This window comes from Fulmarus glacialis, unplaced genomic scaffold, assembly GCF_000690835.1.
Source record: "Fulmarus glacialis isolate BGI_N327 unplaced genomic scaffold, ASM69083v1 scaffold25563, whole genome shotgun sequence".
Classification (NCBI taxonomy): domain Eukaryota; kingdom Metazoa; phylum Chordata; class Aves; order Procellariiformes; family Procellariidae; genus Fulmarus; species Fulmarus glacialis.
Genome location: NW_009202695.1, coordinates 1 through 18,203, shown reverse-complemented (window position 1 = coordinate 18,203; position 18,203 = coordinate 1). Strand labels below are relative to the sequence as shown.

General features: G+C 35.5%; 2 protein-coding genes across 2 annotated transcripts; one reads left to right on the top strand and one right to left on the bottom strand.

The window, feature by feature from the left end:
- Positions 1-942: 942 nt before the first annotated feature.
- On the top strand, positions 943-7,881 carry TROVE2 (TROVE domain family, member 2). The gene is made up of 8 exons (XM_009574393.1): positions 943-1,522; positions 2,031-2,251; positions 2,513-2,659; positions 4,133-4,270; positions 4,588-4,704; positions 5,429-5,542; positions 5,989-6,135; positions 7,451-7,881. The coding sequence occupies exons 1-8, from the start codon at positions 943-945 to the stop codon at positions 7,601-7,603; spliced, it is 1,617 nt and encodes a 538-aa protein (XP_009572688.1). The 3' UTR covers positions 7,604-7,881.
- A 7,403-nt stretch (positions 7,882-15,284) lies between these two features.
- GLRX2 (glutaredoxin 2) lies at positions 15,285-17,663 on the bottom strand. The gene is made up of 3 exons (XM_009574392.1): positions 17,601-17,663; positions 15,956-16,132; positions 15,285-15,404 (listed from the first exon to the last, which is right to left on the bottom strand). Exons 1-3 carry the CDS (start codon positions 17,661-17,663, stop codon positions 15,285-15,287), a joined length of 360 nt encoding a protein of 119 aa, XP_009572687.1.
- Between the last annotated feature and the right edge of the window lie 540 nt (positions 17,664-18,203).

Sequence of the window (18,203 nt, the reverse complement as noted above, 5' to 3'; positions counted from 1 at the left end):
GAGAAAACTGAATTTATTGTTGTCATAGTAATGTTTTGGAGATAGTGATGATGATGAGTTTTCTTCCCCTTCCCCTGCCGATTGCATTTCACCTGCATTTATTTCATTTTAAATGTTACAGCTTGAATTTTACCATGCTAGATGTTCTCCAAGTAAGAGCAGTGTTGCTGCCTACAAATATTATAGCTGCACTGTCTTGCAACTCAAGAGTGTATAAATACAAAGACCTGAAAGATTGTGAATTTTTGTGCTGTTTTTTGCTTCTTAACCTCAAATATAAAACAGTACAGAATTTGTTGTTACGTCTGTTTGTTTTCTTGGATCTCACTTAAATCAGCAGAGTATTTGAGCCTGTAATAAAGATAATTTTTTCTTGAGATACTGTCAGTTGTTAAAAAGCTGTTGTCTAAGCCTCACTGAAAGCCACCATATTTAAACTCTCACAAAGTCTTCTGACTCAACAGCTTTTCAGTATTTTAGTTCTTTATTTTAGCATCATGTTTCTTCAGTTGGTCAGTATTACCACTTTTTCAGCAAAATAGAGCAGGGCAAGATCTGAGTTTTGAGCAATTTAGCATGCAATTCAAAAATCCACTGAAGAAAGTGGTGTAATATATTAGTGGCAAAATGGCATAATACCAGCTATGTTTTGTGTGTGCCACTTATTGGGGTTAAGCAGTTTCTAAGTTGGTTTTAAGGAAATAAATTTGTCACCATTGTAACTTAGAGATTTTTTTTTTTGTTTCTTTTCCCCTAACTGATGTGTATTATTGCACACTTAGAGTATACTCTTATTAAATTTATGAAGGAAAAATTACAAGTGTATAGATAAGATATATTTACTTTGCTAAGAAGTGATAAAAGAGTAGAGTCATCAGGTTTTCACAATAGCTCTTAATAAGCTTTATTATTCTTTCAACAGACCTCTTGGAAGTGTAAACAATGGAGGAAGAGGAAAACCAAGTGCAACTCCTGAATGAAAAACAGGTGCCGAACTCTGAAAGTGGTTATGTGTGGCATGTCACCGATATGAATCGACTGCAACGTTTCTTGTGTTTTGGTTCAGAAGGTGGTACTTACTACATCAAGGAGCAGAAGCTGGGCTTTGAAAATGCAGAAGCTTTAATAAGACTGATTGAAGAGGGCAGAGGTTGTGAAGTTGTTCAAGAAATAAAGACATTTAGTCAAGAAGGCAGAGCAGCAAAACAGGAGCCCCTGCTTTTTGCTCTTGCAATTTGCTCACAGTGTTCTGATGCAAAAACGAAACAAGCGGCATTTAAAGCTGTTCCTGAGGTGTGTTGCATACCAACCCATCTCTTTACTTTCATCCAATTTAAAAAAGATCTGAAGGAGGGCATGAAATGTGGCATGTGGGGCCGTGCACTGAGGAAAGCTGTTGCAGATTGGTACAATGGAAAGAATGGCATGGCTGTTGCTTTAGCAGTTACAAAATATAAACAAAGAAGTGGTTGGTCTCATAAAGATCTTCTGAGGTTGTCCCACCTAAAACCTGCCAGTGAAGGTAATAAATTTTTATTTACCTGAACATACTGTGTTTAAAACCTTTTATATTTACTGTGGAACTATTTTGGAAACCCAAGTACCCTTGTAGACTGATGATTTCTTAGTGATGGTATCCTGTAAATTGCACCTTAAAAACATGAGTGGTCATATCAGAAATTCACCTCTTTATCTTCAAGGTAAACAGGGTTTTTTCCTTCTTTTTCTTCTTTATGTCAAGAGAAGATAAAATAATACAATTCCTTCAATTTGTTCCTATTTGCTTACAAATGACGAAGTAACACTTCTCGTTATTTGGGAAGATCTGTTGGTTTCAAATACATTGGGCTCCTTACTTCTAAGGAGAATAATATAGTAATTAAAACTACTGCTCCGAGTTGTGTGTGGCTGACCTTTTTTATAGCTGGCAGGTCTGAGAATGAAACCTGCTAACTCATTTGCTTGCTAGAATGATGAATGGCAGTATAAAGATGGTAATCCTGCTTGGAAAATATTTTTCTTTTCAATAGGAATTGCTATAGTCACTAAATATATTACCAAAGGGTGGAAAGATGTCCAGGAGGCTTATAAAGACAAAGCAGTTTCTGCTGAGACTGAAAAACTCTTGAAGTATCTGGAGGCTGTGGAGAAAGTAAAACGCACAAAAGATGAATTGGAAGTTACTCATTTAATAGAGGAATATGGTCTAGTTAGAGAGCATCTCCTGACAAACCATCTGAAATCTAAAGAGGTAGGTAAACTTCATTAGCTTTCTCTTTCATTAGTATTCTCTTTAGAGTAACTCTTTTCAGAGTCTTAAGCCTGGATTTCCATAAAAAATAGTCCTTATGCTGTTTTTCAAGTTACTTACCCAAGTAGCTAATTTAAAATAATGAAGATCTTCATATTACTAATATGTTTATTTTAAAATACACTTATTTAATGTACAGATGTCAGTTCCTGTAGTTTGGGAATCTCATCTTTTTTTTCCCTTCTCTTTCTTTGATTATAGGTTTGGAAGGCATTGCTGAAGGAGATGTCCATTTCTGTATTGTTGAGAAATTTAGGAAAGCTGACAGCAAATTCAGTGCTTGAACCACGAGGTTCAGAAGTGGCAATAGTATGTGAAAGACTGAGAAATGAGAAACTGCTAAAAAAGGTAAGAACTTTTTCATAATCAGTGCCAGCCTTTGTGGTTTTTAATCTCTTCCTGAACTGTATTTCTTCAGGCAACCTCTTTACAAAATAAAAGGGATGTTCTTTGGAGGAAATGTGTAGTTTATTCTTTTAAAAAACAGCAGTGGAATACCTGCACCTTTATTTTAAAACTTGTATTTATCATTTCTCTTTTGATCCCACCCCCCCCATACCCCCCCGCCCTCTATTTCTGAAACTTTTCTACAAATTAAGTATGTTGACAGCTAGGATCTTTTCTTAAATTAGGGCTGTGGCAAACTTTGCCTGTTGGGTTCACCCATTGCTTCTGAGTCTTGTAATTTAGAATCAGCAATACAAACTTAAAAAGTGAGTGGAAGTCACTTGTATAAGATCCTAGGAAGTGAATGAAGAAACTAGCATAGCAGCTGAGAGGAAAAAGAAGATGGAACAAGGAGACTTTCTCCTTCAGATTTCCTTACTATCCTTCAAAGAGGTAAGAAAGTAAGAGGGAGAAGAGGGTTCCCCAAAGGGAGAACAAAATTTTCAGGAATTTAATGGGAGATAGAGAGGACAAATGGCTTTTTCTAATAGTTTTGTTAGTTGGGGAGATTAAAATCAGGACACTTAACTTCTTCAAGACCATAGTTGAGTTGAGAAGAACAACGGTAGGTCCTTTTTTTCCCATCCCATTGCTCTTCCCTTTCTCTGGTTTCTTCTTTAATCATACATAGTTACTGAGGCACTGGAGAAGGGAGAGCAAAGATGGTGGCACAATACCTTGATGGAAGAAAGACAATGGACAGGCATTCAGTTTTGCTAAGGTTTGCTGCTGGTAGTGGTTAATGACTGAAACTCCCCTTGAGGAAAAAGATAACAAAATGTTGATAAATCAGTAAAGCAAATATGTGGTTTAGAATACTTGGCATGCGGCAGCCACTGGGTTGGTTTATGGAGGGAAAGCAAAAAAGAAGAAAATGGACTGTCTTCTTATAGTAAGAGGAAAATGCATGCTGTATTCTGAAAATAGTTTCTTTGTCCAGTTTTACTGTATCTGATACAAAACTAGTTTTAAGTTTGTTCTTTTCCTAGCTCAACTCCTTTCACCTCAGCAGGACAGGGACTTCCTCTTACTGTAAGCCTGTGATAGAAAATAGCACTGGACAATCGTAGATAGAGCTGTGAAATTTCACCAAAATTCTGGTGATGGCATAAGATAGGGTTTGGAATTCATTGGAGGATTCTGGAAAGGAAATGAGGTCAATTACCAGTAACTGACAAGTATCAGTTTGTGCAACAGCTGTGTAAAGACTGCATGAACTCTTCAAATTTAACAAATTTAAAGTAACAATATACGAAAACAGAGATTTTTTGTAGTAGGATCTTATTTTATGTTTTAGTTTGTTACTTTTTTTTTTTTTTTTTGGTAAGGAGTTCAGGTTTTCAAAAACTTACTGTTGATTTCTTTTGCCTGTAGGGTAGAATACATCCATTTCATATTTTGGTTGCATTAGAGACCTATAAAACTGGACATGGAAGCAGAGGGAAGCTTTGGTGGCGTCCTGATGAAGACATTTTAGAAGCTTTAGATGCCTCGTTTTACAAAACTTTCAAGGTAGTATAGTTCTTCAATTTGTTAAGCTTTTTAAGAATTCTGTTTGCTGAAAGCTTATAAAATGATCAAGAAAAGTTTGTTGTGTGGATAACAATTTTGAAACTTTATAACAAAAATCTTAGGAATTGGGATTTTATTAAACAAAGAATCAAAACTTCATGATATATTCAGCTTTTGGCAACATTATTGTCCTAATGTTACCCCAGAAAGAATAACAAAAAGCCCCACTTCTAGGGTTGAAAGCAGAAGAAGAAAGAAGAAATTAATGTATTAAGTATGTGTACCGATTTTTTTTTTTTTTTTTTTTCTCCTTTTAGACAGTTGAACCAACAGGAAAACGCTTCTTACTTGCAGTTGATGTCAGTGCATCAATGACACAAAAAGTTTTGGGCAGTGTGCTCAATGCTAGCACAGTTGCAGCAGCAATGTGTATGGTGAGGCATTAAACTTCTTTTATTTATACCTATTTGCAGCTTGAGCTGCCTTTTTGATACAAAGGCACTCTAAAACTGGTTAAAAATCAGAAGGAAACGTATATATAATATTTTTTGGGTACAGAAGAGGTGACCTTGTGCCTCACTGGTAGACCAGATGCTTAAAGCTACTGACAACCAAATTCAGAAAGATCAGTTTGAAGAAGTTGGTTTCCAGTATAAATCAAAGTGGTCAAGGCTGCTTTTTCCCTTACCTTAGCTGAAAATACATTTTAATTTTTTTCGGGAGTATTCATAGAATAATACAGGTTGGATTAAGAAATTGTGGAATAATTCTTATGTGTATTTGAGTTATCAATATGGCCTTTGTATCACAATTACTTTCTCCTCAATTTGATATTCTAAAGCTTCTTGTGTATTTATATTATAGAGGAGTCGAACTTTCATTGGTGTTTAAAAATGTTTAGTGTTTTATGGAATATGGAAGTATCTCTAGTTACAATAATTAGAGCAGTTCTTTAGCTCTGATTTTTGCAATGTTTATTTGCAGTAATATTGCAGAATATTTAAAGTGTAGAGTGAAGCGTTAGTGCATATGAGGAGCCATGGCGACTTAAATACAAAAGGATATGTCATGTTGTGTGTTTGGTAGGGAATGCCTTGATTCAGACATTAAAAATTCTGAATAATATAACTATATTATTTTTGTCTTCCTCTTTCTCAGGTTGTAGCACGTACTGAGAAGGATTCCCATATTGTTGCCTTTTCACATGAAATGGTCCCTTGCCCAGTGACGGCTGATATGACGTTACCTCAAGTATTAGTGAAAATGTATGAAGTATGTAAAAAAAACAAAACAAAACAAAAAAATTGGAAATGGCTGTTGCTAAGGTCAAAGTGTAGAAGTCTTAGCAGTTACATTGTATTTTCTTTGTAATCAGTTCTAGTATTGTGTTCAGTCTGTGTGTGTATAGTAAAACACTCGATTTTTTTCTCCCTTTTATTTAGAGAAAGTCTAGCAAATGTCATTATTTCAACTGCAGGATATTAAACGTTGCAATTTAGAATGGCAGTGTTAGGTCACAATGAGATAGTTTGAAAAGAATATTAAAACAAACAAAGAAAATCCTGGACAAAACTGAAATGAAATGAATAAGTGAACTGTTGTTTAACAAAGAAGCTCTGTGTGTGATAAAGCATGAAGCTCACATAAAAAGTAATTTTTGTGTGGTTTACTAATTTCTGTATTAATGTGTTCCATGTATATTTTTTTTTTCTTTTAAGATTCCAATGGGTACCACTGATTGTTCCCTTCCAATGATATGGGCTCAAAAAACTCAGACAGCTGCTGATGTCTTCATTGTATTTACCGATAACGAGACCTTTGCTGGAAATCCTCATCCTGCAACAACTCTTAGAGAGTACAGAGAGGTAAATATGCTTCTGACTGTTTATAATTGATGAATACAGTACAAAATAAATACCAGTTCTAAAAATGTTTTAGAGACTGAACTAATTGTGGCTTTTTGCAGTAAATAATTATATATTGTTAAAACTGATATATTCTGTACTTAGGCAGAATTAGTGCACATATCGCACTAATTGCACGTATTTAAAACCACTGAATTGCTAAAAGGATTTGTAATTATCCTACCTTGCTCAATGTACTGCAGTATCAATGAAAATTTGTTGGTATTCAGGGAATATATGAATTTCTGCATTCTGTATATAATTGATTGAATAAGTTTTTTATAGCTCTTACAGAATGAAATTCGGCTCACAGAATTAAATTTAACTTTGATGTCAGCAGTAGATACCACAAAGTTTAAATGAAATAATGAAGATAAGTCTGTAGGGAAGGAAGCCTGTCAATAGGATGAGGTGATAGTATCTTGTGAATAAAGCTCATTATATTTTAAAGGCGCTACTCTAAGCTGTGCAGCTTCATAATTTTAAAGTAGAGCTAAGAAAAATACCTTCTCCAAGCACATTGCTATTAGAAACACTTATTTAATCAGCAAACAATCTTTTACACTTTAAAGGAACTATTTTTTAAACTACAAAAAATGCTTTTTGGTAAGCATGTATGTGTGGACATTAATCTTCGTATCACGTCCACCCAGTTGAAATTAATACCAAAAATCTTTAACTTGCCCACTGTGTTTTGGTTTTCTTAGTTGAGATCAGCTCCCATTCCTAAATTTGTTCTTTAAACAAAGAGTTCCTGTACTCTGGCCTTCATGCCACTTGCTTTGCTTTACCTTACAGGTTACTAACCTGCAAATTCAGCTCATCTAGCACAATTGTCCAGGCTACAGTTGTTGTATTTGTTCAACCAACATTTGGAAATCCTTGCCTTAGACAAAAACACACTCTTTGACTCCTATTGGATGATTTGATAATTATTACTGAAAGTTTTCTGTCAGAATGAACTGCAGAATAGCAAATGCAATGTTTGTATTTGAAATAATCCTAGTATTAGGAATATTTTATCTTAGTATTACAGGAAAGTTGTGCTAATATACCTCATAGTAATTATTTCCATTTATTTAAATATATCTACTGCAGGTTAACTACAATGTTAACAGGCAGTCTGCAATTCTGGTTACAGCATGTCTAGTTTGTATCAGTATGCCTATTTAGACAGTGGTTTATGCAAGCAAGATAGCAAGATTTGGCCATCTGGCATGTTTAAGTTACTGTATATGTGTGTTCTGATTTTTTTTTTTTTTTGTCTTTCCTCTAGAAAATGGGTATTCCTGCTAAATTGATTGTTTGTGGAATGACCTCAAGTGGTTTTACGATCGCAGATCCAGATGACAGAGGCATGTTGGATATATGTGGCTTTGATACAGGAGCTTTGGATGTTATTCGAAACTTCACTTTGGATTTGATTTAATTTTCTAGGCATCTGATCTTCTCAGTGGGTCCATTGCTGGCAACAGACTTCACCCTGGGAACTCCCAGCCAAATATACGTTATTAGAATATAGCACATTATATACATATCAGAATGTTACCTTTTGTGAAGGGAAAACAAGAAAAGCAGATGAGAAATCTCTTTTCTCTTTTTTCCTGTTGCACACAATTTAAGATAACAGTGGGAAGTTTGCTAAAAGTAGCTACAGGGTTACACAATACATAATTAAATTTCATTTATAATAGATTATAAATACTGAGAGATTTTTAATTTTCTCCCTCCCTCCCCCCACCCCCTTGCTGTGGAATGCTTGTTTGCAAGAATAAATTGATTAATTACTCTTAGGATGGGGCAGGGAAAAAAAGTGGGTTTAGTATTTTTAATAATGTCAGTTTAACAGCAACTTCATTTAGGGGGATTTTTCTTTGGGCTTTTTTTAATCTTTAATAATTTGTTTAAAATGCAAAGTTCAACAGTTTCCATCGTTACACTTCAAATCTACAAAACAAGTATTTTCTGGCATGTATGAGACCATGTGACTGTGATGCAGTATAAAAGTTACCCAGTGAAGTTTTATACTGATAAAACTGAAAGTGGAAGAGCTCATGCTAATCTTTTTCTATCTAGATTATCATCTGGGTTTTCAGGAGTAAAGTGTAATTCTCTTTAGAGAAATTGAGGAGCAGTTTCTGTACAATGCAGTTTCAGAAGCACTATTTTAGAATTAATATGCTTTACAGGAAGTTCTAAAAACTTTTTAGTAGAAAAAGTTTTTAGTAGAAAAAGACCTTGGAAATAGCTGGGAAGTCGCATTCAGTCCACGTTAGAACTTCAGGAAGCATCAGCACACTTTCAGTGAGGAAGATCAACAAATGCATGTGTCTTGGCCTGTTCTTGAAAGCTGAGTGGTAACAAGCAGAAACAAAAAGCTACATTTTCTTCAAAAGAATGTATTCAATGATACAGAAACAATCTTCCTAACAGGAGAGTATTTCATTTTTTAAAATCTTTTTGTAGATTAATATTACTTCTGATTTCGTAAATTAATTCAAGCTAACATTTTTCAAAACTACCTCCAGTTTATAGTGACCAATTCTTAAAAACTTTTATGAAATGTACAGTTGCCTGCTTCGTGTTCTCAAAATCTTGTTTAGGAAGTGATTGAAACTGGATTTTTTTTTTTTTTTTTTTTTTTTGTCTGATAGAGTGAGTAAATAAGGAAAAAGCTAGTGAATATCTTATCACTTTGGAACAGGAATTGATAGCAATTCATGTGTATATGTATTTAATTCTGTATGTGTGTGTTTATATATGTGTGTATAGGGGGGAAGTTAAAAGATCTCTTTAGTAGATCATGATCTTAGAAGATGAGAAAGGTTTTTTAGTGATGCTTTTACAATTTTCCCAAAGACATATGTATGTCAGCCTCTTTTATGCTAATTCTGGCTATTTTAAACAGTGATTTTGATGATAATTTGGAAATAATTATGATTTATAAAAATAACCCAGTTGTGGTAAATGACATGTAAGACCATATTTTTCTGCCTAAACCCCAAGCTTTTAAATGTAAAATTCAACTTCATATTATACTTTTGATACTTGTAACACTTTTCATTATGCCTCGTACATATTGATTATAAATTCAAAGCTTGCATTCTGTAGGATGGATATCTCTTTTGGTGCTAAAATGTGAGGTTACATGTTACTGAAGGTATTCTGCTACATACTTATACTGTACCTTAATGAATAAATCAAAACAGCAAGGGAAGCCTTTTCTGACATTAAAACCATGGCTTAAAGAACTGATGGTAGGAATGTTACCTTTCAGTGGACATGAATGTAGTTACTTCGGAATTATCACTGCTCTTACGATACAGCTCTGATAGAATGCTTGAAGAATACATGGCTGCCACCAGCTTGTCAGGTGACATCTAGAAAAAACAAGTGTTCCTACAAAAGCTGAGACATAGCACTTTGAGTCTGAAAAAGAAAATTAGCTGTTTCTTATGAAAAATTTCTTACCACTTTTAGTCTCCTTTCTAAATAAACATCATGAATATGGGGAGTAAACTCATTTGCTCGATACATGTTGATAATTATTTCAAGTAAATGCACTGATGTTTTGGGGTTGTTTTTGGTAGTAATGTGTTTTAAATTACACAATAGTCAAACATCTGATTAGGTGTTTCCTTCTAAGCTAGAGATGTTGAAAATTACTGATAGATAAGTATCTTTTGCAAGTCCTTTTTCTTATTTGGAGTAGTATTTGTGAAGTAATAGGAAATATTTTGGACTAAATATAAGATGAAAACTTAAAACAGGTATTTCAAGTAACTTTGTGCAGTTAATTGCATAAATTTACTGCAAGTAAAAGATTAGATTAGTTACTAACAGACTGAATGGTTAGAGTAGTGTTGCATCTTTGAAAGCAGTCCAGTTTGAAATACAATTTCTTGAACTAGAGTGTAAGTGAAGGTGAACTTTTCAGTAGAACTTAGAGAAAACGTAACTGCCTGTATCTATTGACACTGGATAGCTATGCACCATGTTAAAGATAGTGATCCATGCTGGAGTACATAATATGCTCCTAAATATTTACCGTATCTCTGTACTAAAAAACCTTGTTAGAAATAGAATATTCTAAGTGGTTTGGTTATCCGATGTAAAACTAACACCAATGAGATCATGTTGTTATCTGCTCCTCCTCTAAGATTTTCACAGAGAAGGGAAACTGAAGTAAATACTGACAGCTGAAACTTTATAGTGTGTTGACCTTTGTTTCTACTGTTTTCTGTCTGCTTTTGTTATTATCTTACAGTAAGGGGCATAGAAGAATGATGCTGCATACTCCTTTTCCATAGACTGGATCTTTTTTGTCTGCCCATATACTGAATTTTAGGGGACAGCATGACTCATTTGCCCTAACATAAATTTGTCCTGATTTTAGTCTTTAGTTATTAAACTGATTATTTCTAGAATGGTATCTGGACATGAAAAGAAGCAATAATTACTGTAATGTTTAAAAAAAAAAAAAAGTGATCTAAGACAAAGTTGCTAAGCTTAAGCGTTAGTTCAGTATAGAATAAATAACCTACCCTTTCACCAAAGAGGAGACACTTACTCTTTCAAGTTTATAGTGTTGTTTGCATTGGAGGAACACTTTGACTAACAAAACAGAAATGGGGCTACAATTGTGCACTGCAGTTTACCAGTAAAAATTGAACAGGGACAAGTTTAAAGACAGTTAATTTTATTCAAAACATTAATTAAAAAAAAGTCTAAATGCAGAGTGCAGCTGTAGACTGGGTGAATGCAAGTTTCCTGATACCTAACAGAATTAATAGGCTTTCATTTTGACTGCCATTTCACTGTGACCCCCTTAACAATTCTTAAGTATTAGACTGTTATGTCTAAGACTATAATGTTCAGGCACTTTAGCTTTAAGAAAGAAGAAAAGGATGTAATGGTTGGAAGCACAGCAGAGGTAAAACATTCTTCTGTAATGCAGGGCTGTAATAAATGAACATCAAAGGTCAGGTTTCTTCATGGAAGGGATACAATCAAGAATGTGGAGAGGGCAGAAGGCACTCAAGATTTCTTAAAGATCATTCAACGCATGCATCAGCATTGTGTAACAAATTGAATAAAGACAGTAACAGTTTTGCCAAGAAACAGGATTTCGTGTCAGGAATTTTAGACCTGTAGCAAGGAGGAGGAGATGCTTGTAGAATTTTGCCCCCAGGCAAAATATGGGGTCTTTACCTACAATCCTATGTGTTTAAAAAAAGAGAAGTCTAAATGTAGGTGTAGATCTGAAGTCAGCAGGGCCAGTCTAAGTGCCCACTATGTGAGGGCCTCTAATAACTGGCCCTAAAATATCTTGCTGCTTAAAACACTGTTAAACCTGTTTGTTAAACATAAATCATTAGGGGGAGGAGGGGGGGTCTTGTTCTTTTTCATTGTTGTTGTTTAGTTGGGGCCCATAAATGGGTATGGCTTTAAAAGGCTATTCAATGAAGTATATATTCTTGGCTTAAAAAATACACCAGCATTGGAAATGTATTTTAATAATGGCTGTGTCTGTAAAAACACTAGGAAAATATTTTTCTCCATTGCAAATGCTGTGCTGCTTAATCACATACCTAACTCATAGCCACTGTACCACAAGCATTAATTGGTTCCATCTATTTCGCTCCTTGTATTGCCTTTTTGCTTTGCCCTTCCTTTTCCCTGTTAATGTTGGCTTTTTTCTCCTGACCCATCTCCCTTGTCACCTCAGGCCTATACTTGAATCTCTTTTCACATACAAGCTCTCGTCCATTCCTTTTGTTTTGCCTCAGTTCTTCTTCTGCCTTCTTGCTGTCATTGAGCATGCTAGCTTAGCTAAATAACTTATACCAGAACTGATGTAATAGTATTTATCTTAATTTTAAAAATCTGGATAAATTTTTTCTCTCCTTTGATTATATAAATATCTTATAAATTTGCTGTATCTATCAGATTTTTGGTAGAACTTTGTGTAAAGATCAGTGACAAAATTGTTTATTTACAAAAATCCAACATCTGCCTGTGAATGGCTTTATTTTTTATAAAGTAACCGCTTAAAATTGGCTTTCCAAATTTAAAGCTTTTTTCCTAGAATTAGTTCAGTGGGTTGCAGCTTTCCATTCTGTTAAACATTATCAAGCTGCTGTTACGTGCAGAATTAGGGAAACATTTAAATTCATGTAAATGGGTAGCTTCTTTGCAGCACTGATTAGAGAAAATCTTCAAAGAATGGGAAATAGAAGTAAACCTAAGCAAAGAATCATTTGTCTTGCTTGTGCTTTTAATCTTTTTTTAAGGATTTCATCAGTTTATAGGTTTATTTTGCTATTTGCAGTGGTTCATAATGGACAAATATGCTGTAAGTAAGCTGTTTTAATGACTGTATTGCTGGAATGGTAGAGATTTCATCTTGCCATGATAACAGTATAGCATACAACATTGCTGAGTAAGAGTTATGGGAGGAAAGGTAAAACACTAAGATAGTGTGTTATGTATGTGCTGCTCTAAGAGCTAAGATTTAAGATCAGCTAATTTCAGCAGAAGGTACGGTGTCTTTAAATATGTGTGCTTACATTTAGATTTTTAATTTTGATACTGTAAAGTGTGGTTTCTTTAGGTATTTCTGCATTCTGAATTTAAGTTTAAATATATATATATTTGCATATATGTATGTGGTATGTTGAGAACTTTTGCAAATGCTTCATTAACAAATAATATAAATAGCTGTTTTCCTAATGTTACCAGCTTCTTAGAGTTAAGCACAACTAGTTACAAATAAAATGTCTTTTCTGTAACATTCTCCTATAAAAGTGCAGTTCTACTCTTTAAAAATAATTCTGTATAAAGAAGCAAGAGATGGGCGCATTCACAGCTCTGTCTGCCTAGTTAAATGACTTGATGTTTGTTTCCAGCTTCTCGCGCTTCTTAGGAGCATGGTATTTAAGCTGGATGAGCAGGTGTGTCTTAAGTGTAAGTACAGTGGTGGATAACTTTTAACATTCAGATCCCAGGGCAAGCATTATTTTAAGATAAACATTTTTGTCCTGGAGACAATGCTAAGCAAAAAATGTTACTATTTTTGAGTCACTCCCTTTTTTTTTCCTAGAGTAGAACCACACTTTAACCGCCATATCATGTTTAAATAACTTAAACATAACATGGCTTTGTGCCATCCAATAACGAAGGCACTGTCTTGCTGCTACTTTCTATGAAATGGTACAAAATTAATGAGAAACTATTTGGATGGGGAGCGTTACTATGGTTAAAAAGAAATATAATTAACCCTTTGAGTGCCTTAAGACATATCTTCTTTAATAAATGGGCACTCACTTGGATCTGCAGGCATACAGCATGTTTTCTCAACAGTTGGAATAGAATATTGCCTTAAGTGACAATGCCCTGGGCTTTCTAAAACTTAGAACTCAAAGGGTTATTTTAGACTACTGTATTGTGACTTTGTTTTAAACAGGGAACAAAATGAAAAGGTCTTTGAAAAATTCCTTTGCGTACTATTATTATTATTATTTTCACATGACGGATTTACCAGCTTTCAGGTGCAAAATTATTGTTAACCTTCTGGAAAACGTAACTGGCCTAAGAATTCTACACAGAGAAAAAGAATACTTGATTTCCACTGTATGTGCAAAATAAATTGCTTTATTGAGTATAAATTTAGGGAGAGATGCACATTTGTGCATGTTTACCTTGATGAGTGTGGCCTTGTAAACAAAATTTCAATAAGGCAGTGATGAAACTAGCAAAATACAGTAAACCACAATAATAAAATTATAACGAGATCAGTGTGTTTAATTAGCTCATTACACGTTAAAGATGCACAGTGCAGGCAACTGTATACTAAAGACTTTCTACAAACGATGCGGTTTAAAATTATTTCAAACCCGCATCACAAAAATGAAGCTGTCAAATTTAAATGGTACTCTTGGCAGTCCTAGTTAGCTGGAGGTGAAGATAAATGTGATGCTTTTTTCCCTTGCGGGGAAAGAAGTAGTTTAGGTGCATGCAGTGTTGAAAGCGATGGAAATAACAGGAGTCTTACAAGAAGTGACTAAAAATTCATTGACTGATGTTTTTATTCTAAACTGTGCACCTTTAGTAGTGTAATTGTCCCTTTTACTGAAGAATGGGGTATAATTTTCTACTTGCATATGAACTTTCTTGAAATAACCAAGAGTCTTGGCATTGCCTGGTCTGGCTTTGGATGTACATTGTACTGAAACTATTGAATTTTAGACCTTTGTTTTAGACATTTAACTGCAAGTTAAAATTGCTAGTAAACTGCATTCCGACTGTAGAATTTAAGTACTAAATAAACTCTATGCATATTAGACCCATTTTATTTGGTCTTAAGTTTCATAATAACGTTGGACTGATCATAACGTAGTTTGTAGCTGCAAAGTTTAGTCACAGCGAGCTGTCTGGCTCCCCTAGAAGGATATTCTTGAATGACACTGTATAGGCTGATACTTCATAGTGCAGAATAAAGATGAAAGCAATTACCTACCCCTCTAAAGCTGCAAGAATCTTTATTCCCTTTTCTGTAGCAACTAGACATACAATTTGGTAGCTAGGTGATCAGACACTGAAATGTAAGAGAGGCAGGCATGCATACAGCAGTATCACTACAAGCTTGTTTTGCTTCATACTTTCTTCATGATTACAATTTGACATTCAGAGAAGAATTAAATTTAAAGGAACCATTAAATTAAACTGACCATTTATTGTAACAGTTGGAACAAAGCTAGAAAGCAAACCCATTTGCAGCAAAAAAAATACAGGATTCTTCTTGTACAGTCTATACTTCTCCGAAGCATAGTATCAGGATGTAATAGCAATAAAATGACATCATTATCTCACACTTAGAACCCCAAGAGTTACATAATGGTTTTTATCACCATTTTGGCTTGGTAAAGCTGAGGCAAGGACACCAAGTAATTTGCCAAGTCCATAAAGTCTGTGTCAGAGAATGAGCTGTGATTCAGCAATCCATGGCTTGAAGTTGTTGAGTCCAGCTGATGCAGTGTATTTTTGTGATCTTCTAACTTGTCTGAAATTCTGTTTATACAAAGGAAGACTAAGCTAAGCTAGATGGCTGTTCAGGATTTTCTTTTCACTTGACATTGATGAACTAATGGCAGCAGTTTGCCTTCCTCATGAAGCCTTTGAGTCTCCGTAGCACCTCCAACGAAAGTCCCATTGACAAACACTCTTGGGACCTATCAAGAAAATGAAAATAGCATTAGTTACTTCTTGGAAAAAAGATAAAAATTAAAGCAAGCCCACATGGACTCTAGCATACACACAACAGTTATGTTCTTACATATACATATTTAATATTACTGTACAACTCATACATTTCCATAATATTTACAGAGATGGGAAACTTTGTTCACGTGTCCCTCAAAAGTGGGATAAAGTCACTGGGAGTAAACCAAAATAATTGAGTCAAGTGCGGCTATATAAAATTAAGAAATTACAAGATAAGTGTTAAACACAATGGATTAAGTATACCTATACAAATGAAAACTGACTTTGATACTGCAATTATCTTAGTGGCAGTATGGAAAAGATCACCTCAGAGAGATAGCCAGAAGTTCTCAAGAGGAAAAGATGGTTCAGAACCCTTCTGCAGTACCTTGCCTCTAATTTAGGAGCTTGTACCCCAAGTTTATTTGTCTCAAAAAAATGAAGAACTTGATACGGTCATAACCCCAGAGGAACGTGTGTAGTGTTACTTTGCTTGTTACATGTAAGAAAATACACTTACTGTTCTGCCACCAGTCATTTGTTCAAGAATGTCTTGGAACTGACTTCCATTTGTATTCATGTCCAGTTCTACAGCTGTATAATTTACATTCATACCCTCAAAAAGTTTTTTTGCCATTTTGCAGTAGAAGCATGTTGTTTTAGAGAAAATCACCACACAGTTGTCTGAAATAATCTCCTGTGTGTTCAAAAGAATGTTTAAGTCAGCATGCTTTGTTTTTAAGTTAGTGTATTTTAACAGTATCTAACAGTCATGAAAACAAATACAGAAGTTAAAAATCTGCTATTGTAGTAACAAATACAGGAAAATTACTCTCTGTAAAAGGCTTTCTGAGGTATTTTTAACAGGGACAACTGAGGAGTTCCCAGCCATGCTACAGCGATGACTGGCTACTTCTGAAGAATCTTCTAAAACGCTGTACTTTATTCTGTTTTTTAAGGTAAAGTGAAAAGCTTGTTTAGGTTCTAAATCTTCCCTACTTCTAATCTAGAGCCACAAGAATCTTAAGGCGAGGAATGAACTACTTTTCTTTAAAAACAACGAGCAGAACAGTGACTTCTATCAAGGCACCTGTCAAGAAGATACCATCACCTTACAGTGGGTGCAAAACATATACACCCCACATTTGTTCTGAAGACCTCTATGGTGGCATAGGACCTCCTTTAGGGATGCATCCCATACTTTCACATCAGAATAAAAACTGCTTCCTACCTGACTACCAAGAAAGTCAGACTCCCGACCTCAAAAAGTGCAGTTGCACTTGGCCAGATCCCAAAGAGCATCTGCGCACAAGTGCAGTAGGCAGTGAGGCACAACTTCAGCAGTTCGCAGAACTACGTGGAAGATAAAGTGACTTCTCCTGCTCCACTTAGGCTTTTCAGTAAAAGGTATGCTCTGTTCTTTAGGTAGAATACCTGGAATCAGTTAAAACTTAGCAGTGTCTAACTTTCAGGAATGCTGTGATCATCTTCTTGTGGGAGCAGAGAAATAGAGGAGACTTGGCATTAACAATCTCTACCAGAAGCACTCCTGGCATCTGTGAAGCTGTGTATGACCTGCACTTGACTCCAAAACTGAGCAGAATGATTGTGGAGCATGTGGTATGACTGCCATGCAGGGTGCCAACCCTGAACCCTCTTCTGCTCCGCAGTCACAGACCTCCTACCGTCTGCCATCTCCTTGAATTATTTAGTACAGCTTTCCCTGTCCGTAAGGCAAACAGGATGGGCCAGTGGCAAGCAGAGTGACAAAAAGGGTTCTGAGTGGGAGAAAGAAATACCCCTATTACTTTACTGTAAATTCAAGGTGATTTCAGGCTGTCATTTAGTATCAGTAAATTTACTTTAAAAAACAACTTACTCTTTAAATATTTACTTTACTTGATATCAGTCATTTTACAAGGTTTAATCCCCAATATTGATAGCAGTACTGAATTTGAGTAGAGGTCTGAAAAAATATAAAACGGATGCAGCCTAGGAAGATCAGGTTCCAGGGCTGTGGATAAACAATGCTGCCAGTATTACTTAATAAACATAATCAGGTTCAACATGCAGAAGTATTTACAGAATTTCTTTGTATAAATCAGAAGAGCTTTTAAGCAACTATGGCTTTTAGAAATGTTGAAGAATTGCATAAACAATGTTACCTGTATTTGATTCACAGCAGCATCATTAGACAGTCCTACAGAAGTAGGCAGACTATTCCCCATTCTAAAACTAAAAAAAAATTAAGGTCACATATTCGAACTTTCAAACAAATAACACATTTTATAGTTCACAAATTAAAGGTTGGCTTCGTACTGTTTTGTTTAAATATTTAATGTGATTTCTCCACTACATGTAAGTTTACTTCAGCTGCAATACCCACAGTCATACTAGTTCCTACATGCCTGCAGGAGAATGAAAATAAAGAGATGGATGTTGCAGACTATACAAATAACCAAACCGGCTGCCTTTACAAGATACATACTTTTTACTTCCCAATGATAACGCAGATACAAGTGTCGAATCTGACACCGGGCTGTACTCAACAGAAGGGACCACGCTCGTTTTCATCAGAGGAGCGGGTCCCGCAGACGTGCTGCTCCCAGGCCTGCCGGCCGGCCCCCCCCCGCCCCGGCCCCTGCCGCTCCGCTCCCCGGAGGACCGCTCCCCCGAGGACGTGCGGTCAAAGGGCACGAACACAGAAGGCAGGCCCCGTCCCCTCGGGGTCGACCCAGGCCCAAGGTCCTGGCGCCGGCGGAGAGCTC

Coding starts and splice junctions, on each gene's coding strand:
- TROVE2 (XM_009574393.1), top strand. CDS start 943: ATGGAGGAAGAGGAAAACCAAGTGCAACTCCTGAATGAAAAACAGGTG. Junction 2,660..4,132: donor ATGAGAAACTGCTAAAAAAG/GTAAGAACTTTT, acceptor TTTTGCCTGTAG/GGTAGAATACATCCATTTCA. Junction 5,543..5,988: donor TATTAGTGAAAATGTATGAA/GTATGTAAAAAA, acceptor TTTTCTTTTAAG/ATTCCAATGGGTACCACTGA.
- GLRX2 (XM_009574392.1), bottom strand. CDS start 17,663: ATGGGGAATAGTCTGCCTACTTCTGTAGGACTGTCTAATGATGCTGCT. Junction 16,133..17,600: donor CTGCTGTGAATCAAATACAG/GTAACATTGTTT, acceptor TTGAACACACAG/GAGATTATTTCAGACAACTG. Junction 15,405..15,955: donor AAATGACTGGTGGCAGAACA/GTAAGTGTATTT, acceptor TTTTCTTGATAG/GTCCCAAGAGTGTTTGTCAA.